At 39.5% G+C, this 25,878-nt stretch overlaps 1 protein-coding gene across 1 annotated transcript in view; it reads right to left on the bottom strand.

The window, feature by feature from the left end:
* Nucleotides 1-25,878, bottom strand: part of Pclo (piccolo presynaptic cytomatrix protein) — a 324,402-nt gene that overhangs the window by 104,581 nt on the left and 193,943 nt on the right. The window contains exons 11-13 of the mRNA XM_033758844.1: nucleotides 24,362-25,871; nucleotides 20,135-20,268; nucleotides 14,971-15,061 (exon numbers count right to left, since the gene is read on the bottom strand). Of these exons, the coding sequence (XP_033614735.1) occupies nucleotides 14,971-15,061; nucleotides 20,135-20,268; nucleotides 24,362-25,871 (1,735 nt within the window). The remainder of the gene's footprint in view (nucleotides 1-14,970; nucleotides 15,062-20,134; nucleotides 20,269-24,361; nucleotides 25,872-25,878) is intronic.

The following is a 25,878-nucleotide window of genomic DNA, read 5'->3' as shown; positions in this document are numbered from 1 at the left end:
TATATATAATTATTATTAGTTGGATATTTAAATATAAATAGGATATTTAAATATATTAATAGGATATTTACATTAATAGGATATTTACAGTAGGATATATTCCATTTAAATCTGAGTACAAATCTCTGTTTAAATCACTTATGTTTGAATTTTGTGAATTTTCATTTATAATTTAGGAATATGAGAAAAATAAAATTTGTATTGGCAGAGATGGTTACAATTTTAAAATATTTCAGAAACAAATGGAAAAGTAGTATGTGTAAAACAAGCAATGAAATTATTTTTATGCCTAAATACTCTAAAATAATTAAGATTTTCACTATTATCTGTAGATTTTTCCATATATAATTTTTAGCTGCATGTTAGGATAATATAATGACTGGTCAATTATTGTAAACAAGGCTGTTATTATAAATATAATTATTTCCATTAAAGCACCTACAGATGCATGTGGAGGAGAATGAGGACAGTTTGCTCATTGCGTATGTCTATGTGCATTGTGTAGGTTTCCGTTCTGTGCCCAAAGTGAATCTATAATTCATTGGCCCCTTCACCCATTGCCAGTCCTTGAGCTCACTTCTGGTCAGTAAGAGAAGTGGAAAGTCTGGCAGCTAGAGTTAACTTTTGAAGCTGATCTCAAACACTTGTGCTCGGCTTTTAAAATTTTCAACAGGGTCGGGGATTTAGCTCAGCAGTTCCGTGGGCTGCCTTGCAAACTCAAGGACCCGAGTTCAATCCCCGGTACCAATAAATAAATAAATAAATAAATAAAATAAAAAATAAAATTTTCAACAGAAAAACAATGAGTGCAAAGGTGAGCAGAGGAAGGGATTTCTGCAGCAGTGCTGGGGTGGAGCCCTGCACCGTTCTCCCAGCCAACCCTTCACCTCCTTGGGGAAACCCAGGAATGTCACAATCCTCCACAGAAACCTAACAGGCTCTTCTGAAGGGCTGACAGGATAATGGGCCTGTGTCTCCAACTCCTGAGATTTCCCAGAAGACTATTGATTGTAGTGTGGCTTATCCATTATCTAGAGCTGCTATTATGCTGTCTGGTGAGTAACTCTGGGTGGAGCAGAGGGAAGGATATTAGTCCTACAGTGTTCTTTTTTTAAGAACATGAAATCAAGATTATAATGCAATATTTAGAAGCTGTCATTTAGAAGAGTCTTACATCAAAACAAATTTTAATAGAGTCATTCTTTGTGTATTATTTCATATGTAATAACTTAAATATTTAAGTATAAGAACTTTGTGCAATCAAAACAATCTTGTACGTGACTGAAACTTTCCAGGGAATATGGTTACTTTATTATCGCCTCAGGAAAAAAGAACTGTTGCTAGAACTAAAACTCAATAGAATACTGTAAAGTAAAAGAAAATCCTCTTTCAAATGCACTGCATAATTGTACAGAACTTTGTAAACTGCCAGCCATTTCAGCACACTGAAGCTGAACAAAGGGACACCACAATGAGCAGCATTTGCTCATGAGCTGCTGTGTTCTCTGAGAAAGACAAGGGGTCCCGGATGTGCCTTCCAGGCTGTCTGCAACCCAGCTCAAATGCCTGGTAGTTGTACTGGGCAGGGTAACCCATGGACACCAGAAGCTTCACTAGCACAGGGGCAGAGCAAGGGGCGTTCCTGCAGGTGATCTCTCTTAACAATGGCCCGCTGGGAACTGAGACGGCCCTAAATGGATTGCATAAGCCTTACACATCCTGTGTGAATGAAGTCTTAGTGCATGCTCAGCATAGGCCAGGCAGAGCCAAAACGATTCACATACACCCAGCCCAGAGATGGTTACACAGACACACAGCACAGGTGAGACAATGGCAGGGGAAAGCATTGCTGGAACTTCGAGTGTTTTCCTCAGTCCTTATGCAAACGCATCAAGAAAGCTCTATAGTTTTACGGGTTAGCTGAAGATGTTGGGACAGAACTTCTGTCCAGTCACTGGCTAATCACCTAGCTATCCAAACTCAGATCATAGGAACCTGGTCTAATAACAAATTAATACAAGACCAATAGCAATAAGATGATGATGACAAAATGCTAACAAAGGTACCAGTTTCCACATAACAGAGGACAGCATTCCCTGCAGGGAGAAAATACAAATCCAGTCACGCTACATATATTACTGGCAATGTAGAGTTTTAACATAGAAACAAAAATGTATGTCACATACAAAGAAACAAGACAGTATGATCCACATGCTGGAAAAGAAAAGCATATGAACTATCTAATGAAATTATCTCTCAGTGCCCCTAGAGGTTTTGTTTAACAAACAAAGATCCTAAATTTCCTATCATAAACATGTTCAAAGAACTAAAGGAGATTATGTTTAAAAAATTATAGTACAGAAACAATAGCTCAAAAAGTAAGGAAAATATTAAACAGAAAGTATAAAAAGGCAAAGCAATAAACGCCCACAAATGATAAATTAGGAGCTGTTCTCAACAATGTACATGAGACAGAAGAAGAATCAGTAAATTTGAAGACAGTCCCAAGAAAATAGTCTAAACTGAAGGACAGAAAAGCAAAATGGAAAGGAAGTGAATAGAGCCTCGGAATCCAGAGACATCAGTAAATATTAGTCTCAAACCTCCAGGATTTGAAGAAAAAAAAACAAACTTTAGTGTACAGTATATGAAAGTTAACCAACCTTAAACACAATGAACAAACAGAAGTGTCTACCTGGGCATATTACAATAACAGCATTAAAGGCCAAAGAAAGAGAGAAAACCTTGAAAACAGCAATGGAAGCCTTTCTGATCACATTCACATCTGTCTAGCTTGTCAAGAGTGGAAAATACAGTGTCGTAGTCAATATATGGAGAAGAGTCAACTGTTGATCAAGAACTTTATGTCAAAAAACTAAGTTTCAAAAATGAAGATGAATTAGTGACAATTTCAGATAAACAGCTTGAGATAACTTGCAGCTAGCAAGGGAGAAGAAAATGGCATCCTATGGTGACAAAAGGTCAGGAAAAGCTGAAGAGCACTGGAACATCCTTGACGATAGAGTCCGCAGATGACATAACAGATCTTTGTGATTTTTAAATCACTAAAATCATTCCGAGTAGGTTCTTCAACCCAAGTAGAATTAGAGATCTGGAAAAGAAAGTGTATGGAGAGATGTTGCAGCATTCCCCATCCAGAGGGCATCTCATTAACAGCACAAAGGACAAAGCACGCAGGATTATCTCTATATACAAAGTAAGGAGAAACAGGAACCAATCTCCTGAATAGAATGAAAAGCAGCTACTCCATGCATATATTTCTCTCTATATGGAACATTACAATTGCGTACGATGAAATGCTTACACAAGTAGGTGCTTCTCTTCCTATTCACTCAACATCCTAAACCATGATTTAGACAGTGCCATTAGAAAAAAATGAACATCTCCACCTCAAAATGGAAAAAGTGAACTATAACTATTTTAAGACAATAGATTTTGTATATGAAAAGCAAAAGGATTACCAAAAAACTAATAACTTAGAATATCAGTGAGGTTTAAGCAAAAAAGATCAACATTTAAAAATCTATTTTCATATAATGGCAACAGATATTTCAAAACTGAAAATAAGGAATCTCCATAACAGATCTAATACAATTAAAGACTTGGAATCACACTTAATAAAAGAAATGCTAATTTTGTTCATGAGAAATTACAAAAATTTCCTGAAGAAAAATGAAGAGTTAGAGATCTAAGACAATGAAGAGCTGCTACAGGTCCAAGAGTTGGAAGACAATGTTTTTAAGATTGCAGTCCACCCTAAATTGATCTATAAATTCACTAAAATCCCTATCAAAGTTCTAGCAGGCTGATCCTGAATTTTTATTAAAATGAAAAGGCCCTACAGCAGCCAAAAAAAAATTTCTTTTGGTACCAGGGATTGAACTCAGGACCTTGTTCTTGTGAGGCAGGCAACAGCACCACTGAGCTAAATCCCCAACCCCTAAAATATTTTTTAAAATAAAAACTTTGAGGATTTATAATACCATATTTCAAAACAATATGTAGCTACTGTTAGACAAAGGAATATAGTTTTGGTGTAATAGCTGACAGACACACAGACCAAGGAAGAAAATTGATAATAGAGAAATAAAAAATTATATCAATGGAAAATTGAGTTTTTGTAAAGATACTGTTTTTATTTGTGTCTAGATGTCCTCCCAAAGCTTCATGTGGTCATAGGTGGGGCTTTTTTAGAGATGACTGAATCTAGAGTGTGATACTTTGATTAAGGGTGTGTGATTACTAAACCATTGCACTGATTGGTTTGGCATTTCCCTATTCCCTGTAGCCTAGATAGAGTATACAAGGGGAAGAAAGAAGCTGCTAACGGCCCTTGCTTGCTTGCTTTTGCTGTCTTCTTCCTGCAATGAACTATTTCTCTTCTGCAACGCCCCTCTGCCATATGCCACTGTGCCTTGAAACCAGCCAACTATGGACTGAAACCTCTATGAACTGTAAGCCCAAAAAATTTTCCTCCTTTTAACTTTGGGTGTTAGGTATATTATCTCAGCAAGAGAGAACAGTAACTAAGACTGATTTGGTACCACAGGAGTGGGGTCATTGCTGTGATTATAGTCAACCATGCGGTTCCAGAGCTTTTGGAAAAGATTTGTGGGAAGAGTATGGAAAGATTTGGAGATTTTGGCTGAAAAAGCAGCTCTGCAAAGCCTTAGGCCGTACTTGGTGGGGCATTCTTGTCCAAGACTGGATAACCACAATGCTAATAGAAATGATTCTACTAAAGACCAGCCTCAGGAGGTTTCTGCTGGGAAGAATTGAACTGGCTGCTGGACTCCAGATGATGTGTGTTATGGCTTGGGACAAAATTTGTCTGCATTGCTATCATCTCAAGTGACCTTACTTGAGACTTAGATAAAGAGCAGTGGACTAATTAATCTGGAAGAAGAAATTTAAAGGCAGTCTAATGTTGAGGTGGTGGCATGGCTATTGTTGGGGGATTTCAGTCAGATTTATTTTGAAAATCAAGAGTAAAGAGCCTAGCAAAATAATTTTAAACGTTTTGAGTTTGGCCACGAAGGAAGCTCCAGTAAAGCTCTGTATTGCAGAGATAAAGCAGAGGAGATCTTGGTTCCTGGGAAAGAACAGCAGAATAGAAAAGATGTCCTGAGGGCACCACTAGAAGCAGTAGGACTCTACCCTTTGCAGACTGAAATTTGCAAAAGTGAAAGACTTTGCTTGAGAAGAAAGCCCCATAGCACCATGCTTCAGAGCTGCGGTGGCCTAAGGATGCTGTTCCTGGAGATTTGGCTCATAGGCACTGGGGGTCCCTACAGCCAGGGAGGAAGCCTGGCTACTGCTCCAGCTGGAAACAGACCTTGGCATCATCCTCATGGTGCTGGTTTAGACGCATGCAGAATGTAAGAGTTGTGGGGTCAGGAAGGCTTCCACCTATACTTCAAAAGAAGGCCTGGGAGGGCAGGCAGTGCCCCTGAGAGGGCCGTGCGAAGCTGTGAGTATGAAGCCGAAGGTGCAGTGCAACACCGGAAGTTTGGAGAAGCCAGGACTGTGGATCACCCGAGGAAAGGTGCAAGGAGGGAGCAAAGCCAGGCAAAGAAAAGAGCCATGGAAGCTGTAACCACCAGAAATGCTATAGGAGTGGGACCCTCAAGCCCTTTAGAGTTCACAACTTGCCACAAATTGCCAGGGATGCTGGATATGGAACTACAGGACTTGATGATTTTTCTGCTTGTTTTTGGACTTTCACTGGTCCCATTCCTTTGTATCCCCTATTTGTATCTTTTAGAGTGGTAATGTTTATTTTGTGCTATTGTATGTTGGAAGTGTTTAACTTCTTTTCATTTGGACAGGGACTCACAGCTAAGACTTTCTCTTAAATTTCAGGGGATATTTGGGACTTACATACTGTTAAGACTTTGGCAACTCTTAGAGATGGACTACTTGTCTTTTGCATAAAGGAATGCTCATGAATCTTTGAGGGGCCAGGAGTGGAATGTTATGTTTGTCTAAATGTCTTCCCAAAGCCTCGTGCGGTCACAGGTAGGGCGTTTTCAGAGATGGCTGAATCTAGAGTGTGTGATGCTTTCATTAAGGGTGTATGATTACTAAATCAGTCCACTGATTGGTTTGGCATGAACTGGTTCCCAGTGGCCTATGTAGAGTATAAAAGGGATAGAAATAGCTGGTAAGGTCCTTTTTGTGCTTGCTTCTTACATCTTCTTGATGCAATGACTGTTTGTCCTTTGTGATACCCCTCTGCCATATGCCACTCTGCCGAAACCAGCTAACTATGGACTGAAATCTCTGCGAACTATAAGCCAAATAATTCTCCCCCCTTTAATTTTGGGTGCCAGGTATATTGCCTCAACAACAAGAGAAAACTAACACAGATACCAAGGTAATTCAGTGGGAGACTTTTTCCCAACAAAAAATTCTTGCACAGTTGTATATTTGCTTGTGGCTCAAAAAGTGAATTTGGATCCTTACTTTATACCATATACAAAAATTACAAAATAGGTCATAGACTAAAATTTTAAAAATTCCAGGTAAAAAATATAAGAAGCCATTTTTGAAATCTTCAGGAAAGCAGAGTTCTTATATGTTATTAAGATCACATAATTTTAAATGATAAATCAAGAGGTTAGATTCCATCAAAATGTAAAATTATTCTTTAAAATACAACATCAAGTAAATAAGCAGTCAAGAAACAGATGGAAATGAAACATATGTATACTATATGCTACATAAATGATTGTAATAAGATGACAAATAAATAAAATAATGACCAAAAGATATGAATAAACATTTCAACAGAGAATATGTGTGAATTGCTCATGAACATGACAAAATGCACAAATCTTGTGACTAGAGAAATAAAACTTAAAGCACGGTATCATATACACTCACCACAAAAGATATATATCACCAAGTATTAGCATCGAGTATTACCAAGTATTGACATTGAGAAAGTAGAACACTTAGACATTGGTGGAAATGAAAAATGATATGCTCATATTGAAAAATGATTTGACAGTTGCTTAAACAGTTAAACCAAAACCACATAACACAGAAATTTCACATCTAGGAAAGTACCCAAGAAAAATGACATACATCAATTCTAAAACCTGAACCTGAATGCAATTTTTTTAAAAAGCTAGGAAAAATCCTAGACAGCAAACCAAATTTTAAATAACAGAGCATATTTAGCAAAACAAAAGCAAAACAAAACAAAACAAAATAAAATAATCCAGCAAACCACTGATACAAATTATTACACAGACTAATCTAAAATTTTTTGGAAAGTAAAAGTAGCCAGATACTAAAACAACTTACTAATTCAATTTATATGAAATGCTTAAAAAATAAGCTTACAGAATGAGAAAATGAATTGGAAATTACTTGTGGCTGAATAACTGACACTGGAAAGAGAGGTATTAGCAGGCTCCAGGGAACATTTCATAAAAATTATGCACATTTCTAAAGCAAGATATAATTACCACACAATTCTGTAAATTTATTAACTTGAACACTATCAATCGATATTTATGATATGTAAATTATACCTCAATAAAGCAGTTATAGAAATAAAAAGAACGACCAGTATTTGTTATTGTTACTGAGAGTGAATGAAATTTGTTGTAATTGTCTTCTGTGCCTGAAGACCAAAATGATGCTGACAGAGGAAGGACAGGAAATGCTCCACTGTTTCCCACGATGATACTTCTAGCCTCTGAGACAAAGCCGTATTTGCAGTGTTCCTCACTCTGATCTGTTCTAATTAGTATTTCTAGCCTTGCAGATGGAGCCAGTCTACGATAGAATTGTACACAGGAAATGCCTTTTGCAAAACTGGAATTTCCTTGGCTTGCTTCAGACAGCTGTGTTTCTGGAACCATAAGACACAGTCTAAATTTTATAAAAAGAGGCTTTTTTGTGTGTATTACATTTTGCTCTTTTCCCTGTTCATTTCTCGCTAAGGAAAGACAAACTATACCTGTGGGGACTGTAGTAAGCTCAGTGTATCGCGGTAGGTTCACTGGCAGTCTTGCGAGACACACAGAGCTCACAGTATGTCAGAAATGAAAAATTTATTCTCAGAATTTAGTGTTGGAGTCCAATTCCAACCCAGGTCTTTGTGACCTTAAAGATTGTTACTTATTTCTCTCCACTGTGCTGCCTTTTGCATTAGTTGAATAAATAGAATTTGAAAAATATTGTACAATTTTTAAAAAGTAGGAATTAACAACATTTTGAAATTTACGTACCACAAGTCAAATGATTTGCTTTCTAAAAACTATATGCTATCTAATAAATCATCCTTATATTTTTCTCACTGAATACATTACAAAGTTGTAACCTATGGGGCCTATGTATGTCAGTGTGCAAAGTTGTGGGTGCAAACAGTAAAATCTTAAGAATTCCTCAGCTTGTGTCTCAGTTCCTTCTCAAACTTTATAGTAATAATTGCTTATATTTCAGAGTGTCAACAAATATACAATTAACATGCTTGGACTATAAGTTATAGAAACATTTGTAAAGTCACTGATGCTATATGAGCTTTTTTAAAGAGGAGAAAAAAAACCTATCCCCCCATTTTTCTTCCTGCTGTTTAAAAATCTGTGCAAACATCTTCCGAGTGACCATGCTCAGCCACACTGGTTTCCGGGAAACTCCTCTTTATCAGCACTAAGGGCCTCAAAGAGCTCCCGTTTCAATAGATTTCGGCTGTATCACAATTTTAAAAAAAATAACAATTTTACGAACGAAATCTTAAAGAAGGGTGACTCTGGTTTGCATTCTCCTCATCTACTCCACACTGACCGACAGGTACAGAGAAGCAGAGACACAAGAGGGCCCGGCAGGAGTCAAGGGTCCTGGGAGAAAGGGGCCCACGCGTTCACCCTCAGCTGGAGCAGGCCCTGGCGCTGGGAGCCTGCAGGCTCTGACACACTGCACACTGTGCCAGCCAGGAGCCAGTCAGGACGGAGAGCAAAACCCACGTGGAAATACAACTGACATCCAGGACCACGCCAGTGTCCCTGGACACACCGTGAAGACCAGGCTCTGCTCACCAAAGCCCTGTGTAAAAGGGGATGAACCAGCCCAGCGGCAGGGGCTGAAGGCCCACAGCACAGCCCCCACCTGTGAGCCATGTCCGGGTGCCACACAGCCCTCTGCTATTCCTCTGACGGTGAGAGGAGAGGGTACAGCTACCGAACACTACTCTGAGCACGTTTCGGACCCAGGAAGTACTGCAGGTACCGTGAGGGTTACACTGCCCTTACTTTGAAAAACCGCAAGAGAAATGTTGTTTAAAAATCCCTATTCATGTTTCTCATTTTGACATTATTATTCCAATGAATAAAACTATTTTCTTCTTTTATTTACAAAGTGGGATTACTTGATGTAAGTCATATTTCGATGCTATGCTCAGCGAGGTTTGTCTAATAAAACATTAATAAAGGTACACAATATTCCTACTTTCAGAGGGCTGAAGAAACCCAAATGAGAACACATTAAGCATGGTATTCTTCTTTCTTTTGGGAGCAAGGTGCACTGCATTTTTTCTTTACTTCTTCCTCTTGCAACCTTATCTCATTTGTTTGTTTTGGTTTGGTTTTTAAGGCAGTTGAAGCCAGGCGCAGTGGCACACATCTGAGATCCCTGCATTCTGGGTGAGGCCAGAGGGGCACATGTTTGAGCTCAGCCTGGGCAACTCGGGGACTTGGAGAGATCCTATCTCAACCCCACCCTCGTTTCTTTGGCACCAGGAATCAAACTCATGACATTGCACTTGTGAGAAAGGTGCAGTGCTGCTAAACTAAATCCCTGGCCCTGTTTGTTTTTAAAAAGGGGACAGGGAGGTAGCTCAGTACTGAAGGCCAAGAATTCAATCTGCAATGCTGTAACAAGAGGGAAGTTCATTATGAGCTATGCTAGCTTTTCCCAGTAATAATGAAGATATTGGACATGAGTGTTCATCTTCAAATAACTTAAAAATATTTATAGTGGACATTTTTATACAGATAAAAATAACAAGACTGGAGTGCACCTCTCTGCAGTTCATCTTCTGGCAGCAGCAAGTGTGGAGACAGTGACTTTGCCCCACTCTGAGCTCTTGGGAGCAGGGCCCCAGCATCACTTTGTCTGCGAATGCTGGCAGAGACCTCAGAAAGACAGTCCACAGCTACTGACACTGACACCAATGCACAGAATTTCTGCAAAGTGGTTGCACAGTGTTCTCTCCACAAGCATGTGACTCCATGGAGTAGAGGTCAGTTAAGTAGTTATCTTTAGTCATTGTATAATGCATAGAAGGTGTGACCAAAATATGCAGTTAATGTTGGAGAAAAACAAATGTGTTACAGTAAGATACAGGTTGCTATTAATTTCCTCATATATGCCACTTGTTTCCCACACACTCATCCCATCATTCTTGTTGCTTTCTGAAGTGGCTCTAGAGTCCTCTTTCCTGAGTTTCTTCATGAGGTATGATAAAAAAAAAAATACAGTGAATGCTGTTGCTGAGTGCCATGGACAGGAAAGGCAGGTTCATAAAAACATAACAGTGTGTCCTCATCCACCTTATTCACCAGATCTGGCACCATGTAACTTCTGGCTCTTGACAAAAGTCAAAATGATAGTGAAAAGGAAACATTTAGAATCAATTCAGGGCACCCAGGCAGCCATGACAGGACAACTAAAGTAACTCAGGAAAGAAGACTCCAGAGGTATTACAGAAAGAGGCAACAACTATGGCATGAGTATATCTCAAGGAAGAAGTTTTTTTTTTTAGGGAAGTTAATGGCAATGTGTCTTTTAAATATTTTTAAAGGTAAACATTTACTGTAGGTTTTTACCACACTGCATATATATTCTAAAATGTTTTATTCATAAATACATTCCATTATTTTAATTTATAAAAATATATTCATCTGAAAGCATTAAGTAGCCGAGGCCTGCCCCATACCATTGGTAAGTGTGCACAGATCCTGGCAGAGCAGCAGTGTGGACCACAGCAGCACAGATGCAGGCAGATCCCAGCCAGGGTCCCACCATGACCCTAGAGGCTTGGGCACAGAGGCTAAAGCCAAGGGCCCACCTGAAAAAGAGATGCACCAGCACAAGCAATAGCCAGAGGCTTGTCCCAATACCAACAGTAAGTGCTTTGAAACCCTAGCCAGAATGCTGCTCAGACACCAGGGACTGAGGTGCACAGCCCCCAGCCAAAAGCCCTCCCAGACAATAGGTACACAGGGCCCTACCCAAAGGAACACCTAGATATGATCCCAAGTGTGCACAGGCCCCAGCCAGAAGCCTGCCCAGACAATAGGTCAGCTCTGGAATCCAGAAGGCAACCATTCTGAATGCAGGAATTGATGCACGGGTGAGCAGCAGAGAAAAGGCCATTTGGTGGCTTGCTGAGAATTGAAGACCACTGACTGAGCAAAAAGTTGCCTCAACAAAGGACAACAGGCTGTATCTGTTGAAATGAGAAGAGATATAAACAAGTCTCAAAATCAAACTTCCAGATCACCTAAGGCAACCACAAAAGGAAATAAGATGGAACAATCTGATACTCAACCACCTGGACTCCCTGAACTGACAATGAAAGAGGAACTGGAAAAAATGAAATCAGAAATAATTTCTCACATAACAGAGATTCCACCCATAGCGCAAGACATGATTAATAAATCTAGAACAGAGAAAGATAAAAACAAATAGAGGAGCTGAGGAACATGATGCAATCCCAACTTAGGAAATAAATGCAATCCATAAAACAGATATTCAGGAGATTAAAAACTCCATTGAAAGTTTACACAGCAGAATGAGCCAATGTGAGGACAGAATTTCAGATGTACAAGATAGGATTACAGTTAGTGACCAAAAGAGAAAAATCTCTTAAAAATAGTAAGAGACCATGAAAAATCAATCCAGCAGCTGCTACACTATGCAAAGAAGAACAATACAACACTGATCAGGATAATATTTTTTAAAAAATGTTCACAGAAGTAATGGAAGAAAACTTCCTAGTAGGGGAACAGAATTTGACTTACAAATAATTGAGGCATATAGGACTCCAACAAGCTGAGACTTAAAAAAAAATCTACCCATAGGCATATAATAGTTAAGATTTCAGAAACCCAATGAAATAACAGAATTCTACAAGCTGTTAGAGAAAAGAAACAAATCACATGCAAAGGAAAGCCTACCAGAATCACAACAGACTTCTCAACACAAACCCTCAAGGCAAGAAGAGCTTAATGTGATCTATTTCAAGCACTAGAGTAAAACAATCTCCAACCCAGACTGATGTACTCTGAAAAAATATCTTTCACAATTGATGGAGAAATAAGATACTTTCATGAAAAGAGCTCCTTACGAATTTCATGAACATCAAACCAGCACTCCAAAAAATTATAAACTCTATCCTAGGAAAAGATGAAGATCATGACCCCAGGAAGCCCAATAGAATTAATCTATCTAGCATGACAATAAACTAAATGCATAGGGGGTGAATCTAACAAACAGAAAAAGTCACGACAAGGAAAAGTCAATACATATCAACTATAGCTATACAATGTTAATGGTCTCAATTCACTAATCAAAAGAAATAGACTGGCAGAATGGGTTAAAAAGCAAGCTCCAACAATATACAAGAAACACAATTCAAAAGAAACTCATAGACTGAAAGTTAAAGGGTGAAAAACAATACTCCATGTGGCAGGAATCCCTCAAAAAAGTAGGAGTAGCTATCCGCTTTGCAGATGAAATGGATTTCAAACCAACACTGATTAAGACAATAAAAGAAGGACACTACATCCTTGTAAAGGGAACAATCCAAGAGGAAGAGACAACAATCATAAATATATATGCACCAAACACTAGTGCACCCAACTATACAAAACAAATACCAATAGACACGAAAAATCAAATAAGCACTAATACAATTCTAGTGGAGAATCTCAATGCCCCACTGTCACAAACAGACAGATCAACTTTGCAGAAAATATACAACAAAATACTAGAACACAATCAAACTCTTGAACAAATGAAATTAACAAATGTTTACAGATTGTTCCACCTCACAAAATCAGAATATATATTCTTTTCAGCAGCATATGGATCATTTTCCAAAATAAATATCAAAAGAAAAATTGGAATACAGAGAAAAGATATAATATGCTTCTAGAAATTTTATTATTCAGAACAATAGTCTTTCACCATTCTGCAAAATCTATGTGCAAAGAAAACTGAATTTAGTTTTGAGATCAGATATTTTAAAAAAGAAAATAACCGAACTTTTTCATTATTCGTTTTTTGGGTTTTTTTGGTACCAGGGATAGAACTCAGATCCTCGTGCTTGCGAGGCAGGCAGTGGAATCACTGAGCTAAAACCCCAGGCCACTGAGCTAAATCCCTGGCCCTCATTATTCTTATATTTTAAACTTTTTTCTAGTTGGCATATCAGAGAATAAATAATGAGTTTCACAATATAAATAAGGCTGAGGAGTAATCATTTAATATGTAAGCAAAATAATAACATTAGTAGAAAATATAGACCTTGATACAGGGTCTTGATGACTTAGGAAAAATGATTTGAAGATTTCCATTTTTCATCTTGCAAAAACAATTTTGCCATTGCTCTAAAGTATTATGTTATTTGGCTTTATGAGAAAACTGAAATAATTTTCAGCCATAGCTTCTACAAAAAAAGTCCCTGGATTTTAAAATTTGACTCTGGGATTTTCATCAGTGTTTAAAATACAGTCTGAGTAACAATATAATTATGAAAGGTTGAATTCTCTGCCTCTAGTAAAAGTGAAATTGTCAAAGAAAATAGAGCAATGTGAGACTCTTAATTGATCCATTTTCTATGAAAACAGAGAGGGAAATTGTTCAAACCGAAGCATATTCCACATCTGCATACTCCATGGTTCAAAATTTGCAATAATGATTACGTAGAAGAAATATATCTTTGTGTTTTTGTTATATAAGTGTTTAAAAAACTGGCACACACATTCTTTTACCTTACTGCCTACACTTAATTCACACATTAATAGGTACATTAATGTACACGTAATTTTGATGATGTACAATGTCCAAGAAACCAAAAGAATGTACAACACTTGAGTGAGAATATAGGAAATGTGCAGTTTTAAAACTTCATTAAGCTTAAATAACAGGATATTTACACGTAATATAATATTTCACTACTGTTCCGTTTCAAACTCTTGATTGACAAAGAAGGACAGAGGATCAGGCTGGAGGTGTGGCTGGAGTCAGAATACTCAATATGCAATGTGAAATCCTGTTTTGGATCTTGACACAGGGTTAACAAAATTTGGACAGAGCCTATAGATGTTTTAATAATATATCAATGCTAATTTCTTGGGACAAATCATTTTATTACAGTGAAATAGATATTAACACTAGATAAGTTGGACCAAAAGTGAGCAAAAGACTATCTGTACTATATCCTGGAAGTCCAAAATTATTTCAAAATGAGAAGCTTAAATACTCTCTTATCAGCTTTGGTTTGTGAAAGAACACAAATACCAACCAAACAAAAAATCATCATAATTGATAGCATTCACATTGGGTAAATATAAATGAATTTATTTCTTAGAAGAATCCAAGATAGTTTTTACTTTCTATATAAAAATATGTTGTATTTCTAAAGCCAGTGACCATATTAGTAAACAGAGCAATAATTATGAAGCACTGCAGTGCCGTGCTGACAATGAAAAGAACAATTTAAATACACACCACTTATGACTTCCTTACATGAGGATCATATTGTTAATGCCTTTTATGCTCACATGGAAAGCCTGCTTATTTTTAGTCATTTTCTGAACCCAATCTTTGATATAAACAGTAGTTTCCTGAAATTTAATGCGTCATTTACACTGAAATCCAAATACATATGTCAACCTGACATTGGAATAAAAAGAGCTTGATTTGCTTTACCTGAAACTGTGTGATCCTTGGAGTCTCGCGTTATTTTGATCCGCGTGTGGGGAAAGACGTAGTGCATCGCCTTCCCGTTCATCTGTAAAATCTGAGGTAGACATGCAAGGTGGTGAACACTGGTGTCAGATGCATCTGTGGTACACAATCAGACTCGGCCACTTACAAGCACGTTGAGTGAACCAACAAAGTTGCATCAGAGCTTTCTCAAGCCGTGACATTTTGCAAATCTTACCCTGACACGGTGTAACTGAATGCACTCCTGAGTTCATTAGGGCCTTCACATTGGAACCAATTGCTATGCAAACGACTTGTTCTTTTACAGAAATTACTGTGTGTGTGTAAAAGGCTCTGACAGATGTCTGCTCGCCAGTGGCGTGTAGCTATCACCGGTGACCATGTACTGATGAGAGTCAGGACTGATGGCAATGGGTATGGAAAGTCGCCGGCCCCTGATTGTACTCTGGAGAGCCTAGAAATGAGGGGCATTTTTAATTTTCACATTAAGCGGTGGCTGTGGAGAAACCCAGAGATGCAGTGACACCACGCCTCTGTTATCCTAAGTGGGAGTGCTGTATGTTTTGGGTGCTTGCTTTTACTGGGAATTGTACCACTGTACAGGACAACTGCTGTGTGCAGAGACTGATGTTGTGTAAGAAACAAGACCTTCAAATGTTCTAATTCTTTCTGAAGTCTCCTTTGTATTCAGAGGTTGCGTTATTTCTCACGCACAGACTGTAGAAGTTCCTGAGTGGAAGGAGTAACACCTCTAGCTACTGTTGCTGTCTGTGACTTCAGTTCTCACTTCGGGGGCCTGAATGTGACAGTACTGTGGTTTATATTACCTTTCTTTCCACCTGGCAAAGTGACACTTCTGAAACAAAAGTGAATCAGTGAACACAGATTTAGGTTTTAGACTTTATGGAACTCTGCTTTTAGGAGAGGTTTGTGAAATAATAAAAATATCCATACTGAATATTCATTCACATCTGTAAGTACATTAGCAGGTTCACATCAGTGTTCAGTCTTGCATAAAATTACTGCCCTAGGAAAATTTTTGACTTAAGTTACAAAGAAAACAAAACTTAGCAGATATGCATATTTACTACCTATTTTAGAAGAAATTTGAGAATTATGTGGAAATGCTATCCTAAGAGACTGTACAGAATTTAGACTCAAAGGGGTGTAAACATCATGGAGACCAACTCCTAGAAAAACTTTCTGACCTCAATGTACTCTAGTAAATCCAGCTGCAAAATTATTAGAATTCTGGATTTAAAAGTAAAATAGACATTGAAACAACTGCAAGCTAAAATTACAGCCTTAGCTTCTATTCTTCTAAGGATTGAATAAGCTTAAATAAGGCCTCAGACAAACACAAAATACTTCACAAACAATGGTGAAATCTTGTTAAGTCCAGGAACATTATATAAATCTTCTACAGTATGGCAAAATATTGTTGGTAGGGTTATAAGATAGTATAATAGCATAATCTGATAATTTATACCAATGCTAACTTTGTAAGCCACTTGTCTTATTCAAGTTCATAGGTGCTTAGATTTTTCTCCCTTCCTCTTGCGCCTGATCTTTCTCCCTTCTTCTGTCTCTCAGTTTCCCTTTTTTCTTCCTCTTTTCCTCTGCCTTCTTACCATTCGCCACCTTGCATTTTCCTTCTTTCTGTCCTCAAATCTGCATTTAAAGATTTTTTTTTTACTAAAAATTATACCAGTCACACTGAAAATTGTACATTTACATAAGTGTATGTAGAATTTTACATTTACATTACATGAATGAACTTGCACTGTACCACAATTCCATAAAATCGGTGAACATTATTCCATTTCATCTCAAACATCTTTTCACTTCATGATTATTTAATGACAATTTTTAAATGTCACTTTTTTCTTCACTTGGCCAAAAATAAACTGAGAAAATCTTATTTTGTCTTTCGATCTTTTTTCTAATTTCCAGATTGGGGATCACTGCAGAGGCGGTAGCCCAGTGCACTGATGGCAAAGTGAGAAGGGTGGTGGGTTTCACAATGCTTCATCATTTTATCAGCTGGCTATCACTTCCCTTTAACTCGTGACTATGAAGATGTCAGTAGACGGGATGCTGAACATCTTCATTTTCATCAGTGTTGCTTTAACAGCACCTCCACAAATCTCCTGTAGATTGTCCACAACCAGTGTAGTGCATTTAAAAAATTAGAAACCCTTAATTATGATGAACCTCATGAAGAATCTACAGAAAGCAGAGGTATCTTTCCCATGCAGAGACTAGCTGGGTCTGGGCACTTCTGCTAACCATGGCAGGTGAGGTTGAGAGTCCTCAGCACAGGCTGTTTTTGCCAATCAGGAGTGGGAGTGAGGCCAAGGCACAACTGAGGCGACGGTCCCAAGGTCTGCTCACTGCTGTGCTTGTCTTTTGATGATTCTGCATGGACACAACTAACACCACAGTCCACCCAGAATAAAGCTTATTCTTTCTCTCTTAATTAGAAATATTTCAAAAGGAACTGTTTTTGAATTGAGCCTTCATAGTTAAAGTAACATTTGGGTTATCTTTTATTCATACACATCTTCTTGCATTTGCTCCTTTAAACTCCACACAGGACCCATGCACAGAATGGTGCACCTCAAGGGTTCCTAGCACCTTTCCCAGTGAGACACAGCTCTGTCCCTGGAGGGTGGGACAGAGAACCCTCTGCTCCAGGTGCTCCCGGCCGAGGATTTGGGAGTCTAATAAAATACTTCAAAGATATCCTTCTATCTCTCTAATGTACATTTTATACATGACGTTTTGGAGCAGATGAACTAGTGTTTGCATTCACTCATTTGGTGTTATTCCTTTGGCCTCTAAAGCATTTTAAGTGCATAAACCCTAGTTATGTGTATTTTCAAATGAAAGTATCTGCATTTATTGGTATCGAGAGCTCTGTATTAATTTTTTATGACTAGAGTAGCAAAGAAGTGAGTGAAACAAAAATGCCATTTGGCTATTCTCCAGGCCTCAATGTAGCTCTGGCGAGTTCAAGAGGCAGACAAGATTTGGGGACAGATATTAATACAGAAAGTGTGAAGTCTGAATTTTATATAATTAAACTTTGTAATGTCTTGTAATTAAAAGAAATATTATCTTCTAAGTAATGTTTGTTTAGGAAAAGTAACTGTAAAGGAAAGCAGTTTCTTGCCTGAAAGTCAGTATATTTGTTTCCTGTTTGGGGCTGGAAGCTGAGGGTGGGAGGGGCTCCCATCCTTGGGGTCAGGTGAAGTTTTCCACCCTTCCTGTGTGGTCCTGTCACTGATCACTTCCTAAAAACTCGAGGTGTTTGCAGTTTGATGCTTGCACATGTTGTGTTTTTGATTACATGAGAGATCTCAAAGTAGAAATGTAAAAATTATTAAAAATGCAAAGATTGCTACCAGCAAGAAAATATACATTATTCTATTACATTCATCAAATAAAGATAGTTTTTACTTTATCAATCACAGACAGAAAAATATTAAATAATTATCAATATTTAATTCTGGCACTCATCTATATGAATATATTGTTTAAAATATGATCTACTATATATATTCAGCAGATCAAAACCACACATAATGCATGTTAAGAATAGAAACTTTGAAGCAAAAGTGTCCTTAGAGATATTCACATTTTATCTACCTGCAGTAGAATAAATTTTTAGAAAAAATTGGGGGTATGCAAATATTACTTTAGTGTATTTTCAAATAATATTAGATTGATAAAGTTTTGGAGAACGCTATTCTGACTATTCATTGGAAAAGTAGATTTAGAAGATAAGCATATAGAAGTTGCTTTTTTTTGTTCTCCAGTTCGTATAGTTTGTCTTATGATTATATTAAAGTATTTAGGTTTTAATGGTCTTGATTTAGGTTTGTAGGAAATATTACACTTCAGAGAAACAAATGAGATGGTTAAATATAACAAGTATGTCATTACAGACATTCTTATAAGAAAATACACTTAAGAAAGTCATCTTCAATGGGCACATTATTTTAGTGTTGTAGTGTTTAGTGTTGTAGATTAAAGGAAGTAAATTTAAGATTTCAAAACATATTCAAATGATTTTATTGCTGTCTAAGTTCATTATCAGATCTTTTTGATGAGAGAGAATATTTATAGTACCCGGAGAAGAAGTGTAAGGTTTCCAGAAAACAAAATAGATACAGAAAAACTAAAAAGAGAAAATTTTGGGAAAAGAAAATGTATTTAGTAGTCAGAAATTTGTCCAGGAAAACAATTGCTTAGGCAGAAATCAAGTCTGAGGATATAATGTGTTGACAGTTCCTATAAATCCAAAAGTCTTGTTTTCTTTTATTCTTCAAAATGATGATGTAATTATGGTGAGTCCCACGTGGGCCTTCTTAGTTATCTGCAATGTGGCTTGGTCTACAGCCACGGGTCCCTAAATAGCACATCCCGGAGTTAACCTGTCTCTGTTATGGGTGTTTTAACACCATGACTTGCAAGTATCTGCTGTGCTAGGGCAACTGCCTTACGACCCCTGGGTCTGCCAGGCGGATGTGCTTCATTGCAGCCAAATGTTAATCTAATAGGCATCTGTCAGGGTTTAACACAAACGTCTCCTGCTTCGCTCTAAATTAAGATTATGAATTTTAGTATTATGATCAGGTTGTAATGTTACCTCTAAGCTTTAGTTTCTTCACTTGCAGAATGATAACTTCTAGTTTATGTGGGTTTTTATACAAAGAAATAAAACAGGAATGCAAAACAACTTTTCTATTTAGTAGATACACTGGTGGCATAAGTTAGTTCCCTGCTTTCCACGTGAAGCTTCCTTTCCCTCTTAGAGACTTTGGTGCTCTCATTTGCTGTGTCTCCAGCCCTGAACCTACGGGCACGGGAAGAACTGAACGTCACCATCTCTGTTCCTTCCGTCCTCCTGTCAGCTCTTCGGGTTCCGCATGTTCCTGAGTGTTGGCTTCATGCGAGTGTGACATGTGTCTGCTGAGCGCGAGTCACCGGCACAGCCTGGCTGAGGTGTCACAGCTCACGCGAGCGCCCTCAGGGCTGGTAAGCGAAGCACTCCTTCATCTCTCATAGGCCACCCTTCCCGACCTGCACCAAGACCCTGCTAAGGTGGAATTGCGTCCTGATAAATCCAGCGAGCACTTACCTGTTCTTGGTGTTGACTGAGCGGCCGAGAGTGGACCAATCTTTCCGGGAGCTTCCGGTCCAGATGTCCGTTCTCCAGGCGCGACTCTCTGGGTTTATCAAACCAGTCGGTTTCTTCGCGACGCAAGTGATAGGCTTTGGAGATCAAGGAGACACGACACATTGCAATTGCGCGGCACAGACGACAGGGGGCGGACGTTGTTCTGGGGTGGCATGCACAGGCCCCTCCCCACGCATGCATTTCCAACCAGCGCCATGGTTATGTTAAAGATAACCATACCGATGGTTAAAAAATTTCACCCTACAATCACCTACACCACAATTCAGAGCAAAATAAAACAAAACATCGCATCTTAAATCAGGATAAAAGGAAGTTCATACACAGATGGGAAACTAAACAAATGAGACTCATTCTAGTAAAGCTCACAGGTTCCAACATCCTCCACCCTCCCCACAACCCACAGCCCACCGGTGAGCTCAGACAACACTGTGCCCCTGGACATGGAGGTTTCGGTCACTTCCCACAGTGCGCAAGGCCAGCACCAGTATGTGGCTGCTGGCTTTGACACCAATATTAAAAATATACATAACATTCACAAAAAATATTTATTTCTAGGAATATATTGCTAGGAATGTGTGTTCCACGAGCACTTGGTGGCTGGATTAAAAATCTACCTATTAGATGTTTAGTACAAATAAAATATTTTCTGAAGAAAACTGATTTAGAAATTAAATTGAGAATGAACCGCTTTTAATACAACGCACTGCAAAAAATCCTCACATCGTACCTGCTTTCTTGAAATTCGCAACTCTATTCAAAGTACGCAGTTATTATTTTAAAATTTCAACTCCTGGCCTTAGTGCTTCCCAGGGCTGCGGGGGTCACTGCACAGGGTTAAAACCAGTCTGACCTGCACTACCCGGTTGCGCTGTCTGTAAGTCCTCCCGCGGGGCAGTCCCAGTCTCCTCGGCCCGCAGGCTCATCCTCCAGACCCCAACCTACACTTCTCCAAATGTGGCTCCCAAGCCTCCTGGTCTTCCTTTCCCATCTACACCCTTTCCTAGCTTGTTCAAACTTCCCAGACTCTGCTCCAGGACTGCTGCATCCTCCCTGGGTGGACGCTGGACATGCACAGTGACGCAGCAGGCCCCTCCTCTCCTCTTCTGACCCTGGACAGCGCTGCGGCCAACATAGCACCTCCCAGCGACGGGAACTAGAGACGCAGCTGCCAGCATCCCCAGTCTTCGTCCAGGGGACCCGCGACTATTGTTCCTCCTGGGCTGACCGCACCCACGGGACCACGCGAGGGACCATGCGCTGTGGGAAGGCGACACACCTGCTATCTTTGTTTTGGGTTTTCCTCCCTCGACACCAAAAGCAATTCCATGCACAGGACTTAATATTCAGGGCACGGAATGAACAAAGGATAGACTAGTCATCGACCAGAGAAAGAAGCTAAATAATTATGGAAAGTATATTTTAAATTGAAGATTAATTTCTCCCTGAACTTCATGAATAGATACACACTCTTTTTCTAACAATCTACTGAATAATTATTGTGACATACCACAATCTTAATTTGAAAACGAGTGACCAGATTTACAAAAAGTTAGCATAATAGACATTTAATAAGTAAAAAATGCATTATTTAATCATCAGTCTGAAAATTTCTTAGCGCATCCTTAACCACACTACCACTACTTCTGTCAAGTTTGTTACACCATTTCACTATGTATTTGTCACTGTTGCTAATGAATGACTATGTTGAATAACGTGATATGTGATTTCATATAACGTGTAACTTTTCTAATGCATTTGGAATATAGTTCCTTAAAACACATGCAGTAGTCTGTTGATACAAATATGGTAGACTCTCACCCCAATCTACATTTTGTTTATTTCCAATTCTGATGACCTGTTTTGATCTTCCCTGTTATTTTCAATGTACACTTCTTGGCACAGGGACACAAAACCAACTGAGACCAGCCAGCTTGCACGAACCTGCTTTTATAACGGATTCTGCGTTGGCCATTGGCAGCTACTTGTCACAAATGCCAATCATTCAGAAATGCAATGCAGTGATCTGTCTTGGAAAAGACATTTTTTAAAAAAACAAATTTTATAAAAATAACCAAATGTATCAAATTAATTTAGATAATTTTCTGGAGATTAACATACCCTCCTTTGAAAATTTTGATAATTTCTTTTTACTTCTTTACTGTGGAATACACACAAGTTATTTTGGGGTCTAGTATTGTTCATAGGAAATAATTATATAAATAGTTTACTTTGAAGTGTTAAATATTTGTCAAATATTTTGAAAAAACTGTACATATTGATATTTTCTTGGGGAGATGTGATTCTGTACACTTTGAAAGAATGCTTTGAATGCAAGCTGTATGAGTAGGAAGTAAATACAATTTGAATGTTTCTGATTAGCTTTAAGCTAATGGCCAAAGTATTAAGCAATATAAATTATATTTGTCTCTACTTTATCTCATGAGCTAGGTAAAAAATTAGTTTTACAGAGTACATCTGAAAAATAATGTACAGTCTATAATGTAAAATTTAAATAAACTCAGAGAAAGGATATGGCAAGCAATTTGAATGCAGTTAAATTCTTTTTGTTTGGATGGTGCTAAATGACCAGTTTCAGGTTATACTGTTCAAGGTTATCTTGGTAATATTCACACATAGATATAGGATTGCATTTGCCAAAAATTTTATTTCAAAATATCTTACACTCTGAGTTTGTTAATGTTCAGAATTACATGATCGGTAAACATGTTTCTGAATAATATCTTGTTAAACTGTATGGATTTATTCGAACAATTGCCTAAATTTCAGAAGAGGCAAATGGAGTGCTTCATTTATAGGCCTATCTGTCAATAGAAGTAGTCAATCCAGCAGCCTGCAAAGAAGGAGGCAGAGCAGCCCAGTCTGTTCACATCTCACGAGGACAGGCAGTCTGTCTCCTGGGAGAGCCAGTGATTATTTTAGTTCTGTAAAACTCTGGGTTTGAGCTCTAAACTCATCTGTGTCTAGATACAGCAACAGAAAGGAGTTCATTTGTGAGGAAACATATTTTCCTCCAACTCCTGAAGAAACAGGTCTGACCTGAGAGGGAGACGCCCGTGTCAGGTTGTCTCTGGGGAGCCTCCAAAGGAATGAAGTGACAGGGCTTTTATTTGATCAGAAATATTTTATTTCTAGGATTTCAACTCCATTTTATACCAAATGTAAGCCACAGAGGAAATTTTAAAAAAAGAATTAAGAGTCAGCCCTCCTCCCATGCTGATTATTAACTTCTCTCTTGTGTCTGAAGTTAGACTTGCATTGGATAATTTTCTAAATTCTTATGGTACTGTGTGAGTAAACAAAAAGTCACTTGAAACCATTTTTTAGTTGTGTGTGTGTATGTGCCTCAAAGTGTTCAATATGAACAACCAGCAAAGCAATTTAAGCCAAAAAAGGAAGTTATGATGCAAAAAGCAATGCCGAAAAGAGAAATTATGAGCCTGAACTCCAATTAGCTAAAATCCCAATGTAATTTACAAATGTTTCCATTTAAAACTAAAGAACACTTCATAATACTGATAATATTATTTTTAAGATCTTCAGTCCTAAGCTTTCTAGCATAAAAAATATAAAGTGCATAAATTTGTCCAAATGGTATTCATGAGAGAGAGATATGACAGATGTCTTCGATGAGAATGACAAAATTCTACATGATACCAATCCAGAGGCTAACCCTCAGGGGCACAGGAAGAGGACGTCCTCTGAACTTACAAATATCCATCGCATAAAACTGATGTAATTATTACAGTCCAGCCAATGGTACTTAATGGCTCTCTCCTCCTTAATCATTTCACAAACTAAGATACACTGATGAAAAAAATTTAAACATGTTAAAAAAATCCAAAAGAATACAATGAAATTTTCCAAATGTGGATTTAAAGGATGCCCATTCCTTATTGATGGAATTATTTGATAATGGTCTTAGAAAAGCAGGAACAAAACAAAACCAAGCACACAAGAAACACAACAATAAAATCAAATGAAAATAAAGAAAAGCATTCCATAAAACCATGCAGGAGATAAAACTTTCCATGTGCAAGAAAATAAATGAAGTAAACATGCAAAAAACGTACTCTGAGAGGCAGAATGCGCCCCCGGAGAGGGACAGTAGAACATGCGGGGACAGGAGAGTCCGCGCGGAAGCCTCACCTTCGCTGTCCGACATGGCGTGCTGGAAGTCGTCTATGATGGACGCTATGTCCCGGTCGTACCCTCGAGTCCGCGATTCTTCTCTCATGTGCTGCTGCACCTCCGGCAGCGAGTGGCTGGATCCGAACTGGTCCCTCGTGTCTGCGGATATGGGCGGCAGAGGCCCGGCTGCAGCCCTGGCCATTCCCATGGGCTGGCCGACTGGGCTGAGCGGACTCTCTTCTTCTGAATTCTGGGCCACGATCGGAATCCTCCCTCGACTCTGGCTGATGGGCAAACTGGTGGGCTTCGTCCTGGCCGAGGGGGACGCGTGGCCAAAGGAAACGTCGAGAGCTTCAGCCTCCTGCGCTTTCAGCCTCAGAGACGAGCTGGAAGAATCCCTTTTAATGGACAGGTCCAGCCCGTAGACAGAGGACGGCCGGGAGGACGGCCTGGACCTGCTGCCGCTGCTGTACGGCTTATCCGCCTCGTCCTGCAGAGCCGACCGGATGCTGCTGCCCAGAGTACCCAGTCCGGAGCCCAGGGAGGACCCCAAGAATTTCTGTTGGTCTGTGATATTTTTTCTGAGGCCAAAAGTGATATCATCCTGAAGAAGTCTTGCCCTGGAGGAAATACCACCGATGGAGGAGGAGCTGGACGTCATGTAGTTGGAGTAGTCCGGCTCAAGGTCTCTACTTTCTTGGATAGGTGAGAACTTGGACATTTTCGGGTCAATCAGGGACTTCTTGTGCTTTGCCTGCTTTTGGTAGAGCAAGGCTGCCGGCAGCTGCTTGGCCGCCTGCTTTTCCAGCGTGAGCCTGCTGATGCTGTATTTCTCCGACTTGGGGAAGTGCCGGTAGCTGGCGTCCGCGTGGTAGTAGTGGGGCAGCCCGGTGAGGTGGTCCAAGCTCTCCGTCCCTCTGCGGAACTCCTGTTTGATCTGATGTCTCAGGAGCTTTAACTCGTAGGGATCCTCCATGGGGTCGTCCTCTGCCTTCACGTAGCCGTGCAGCCGGGAGGAGGCCTGCAGAGGCGCGAGGAAGTCTGTCACCTCCTGGGGCCTGCGAGTCTCGGGGGGCCTCAGCAGACGCTCCGTTTTGGACAGGTCCTTTTCTCGGAGGCCGAACGTGCTCAGAGCCGCCGCTCCCTTGGTGATCTCGCCAAGGTCCTCGATGAGGACGTAGTTCCGTGAGGCGTGGTGGTCGATGTCCGCGTAGAAAGAGTCCGCGGAGATGCTGGAGATGGGGCTGCTGGCCATGCTGCTCCTCTCCTCTGACCCGAGCCTCAGGTCCAGACTGCTGTACTTGCTGCCCAGGTGGGACACGGCGTAGGTGGCGTCCGTGGACACGGGCGCGATCATCAGGGACTGGTTCCGGACAGCCTCGTAGTTCGGCGCGATCTTGGGCTCCAGGTAGAGCGTGGCCTGCCGCGGCTTCGGCTGTATCACCATCATCTGCGAGGCCAGCGGGTAGGACGGCTGCGGGCTGGGCGTGGGCTGGGCGCGGGGCGCGAAGGACATGGTGGCCACCGCCTGGAAG

Source organism: Fukomys damarensis, unplaced genomic scaffold, assembly GCF_012274545.1.
Source record: "Fukomys damarensis isolate Sample0158 unplaced genomic scaffold, DMR_v1.0_HiC HiC_scaffold_4, whole genome shotgun sequence".
Lineage (NCBI taxonomy): Eukaryota > Metazoa > Chordata > Mammalia > Rodentia > Bathyergidae > Fukomys > Fukomys damarensis.
Note: the sequence above shows the minus strand (reverse complement) of the source record. Positions and strands in the feature narration are given on the sequence as shown.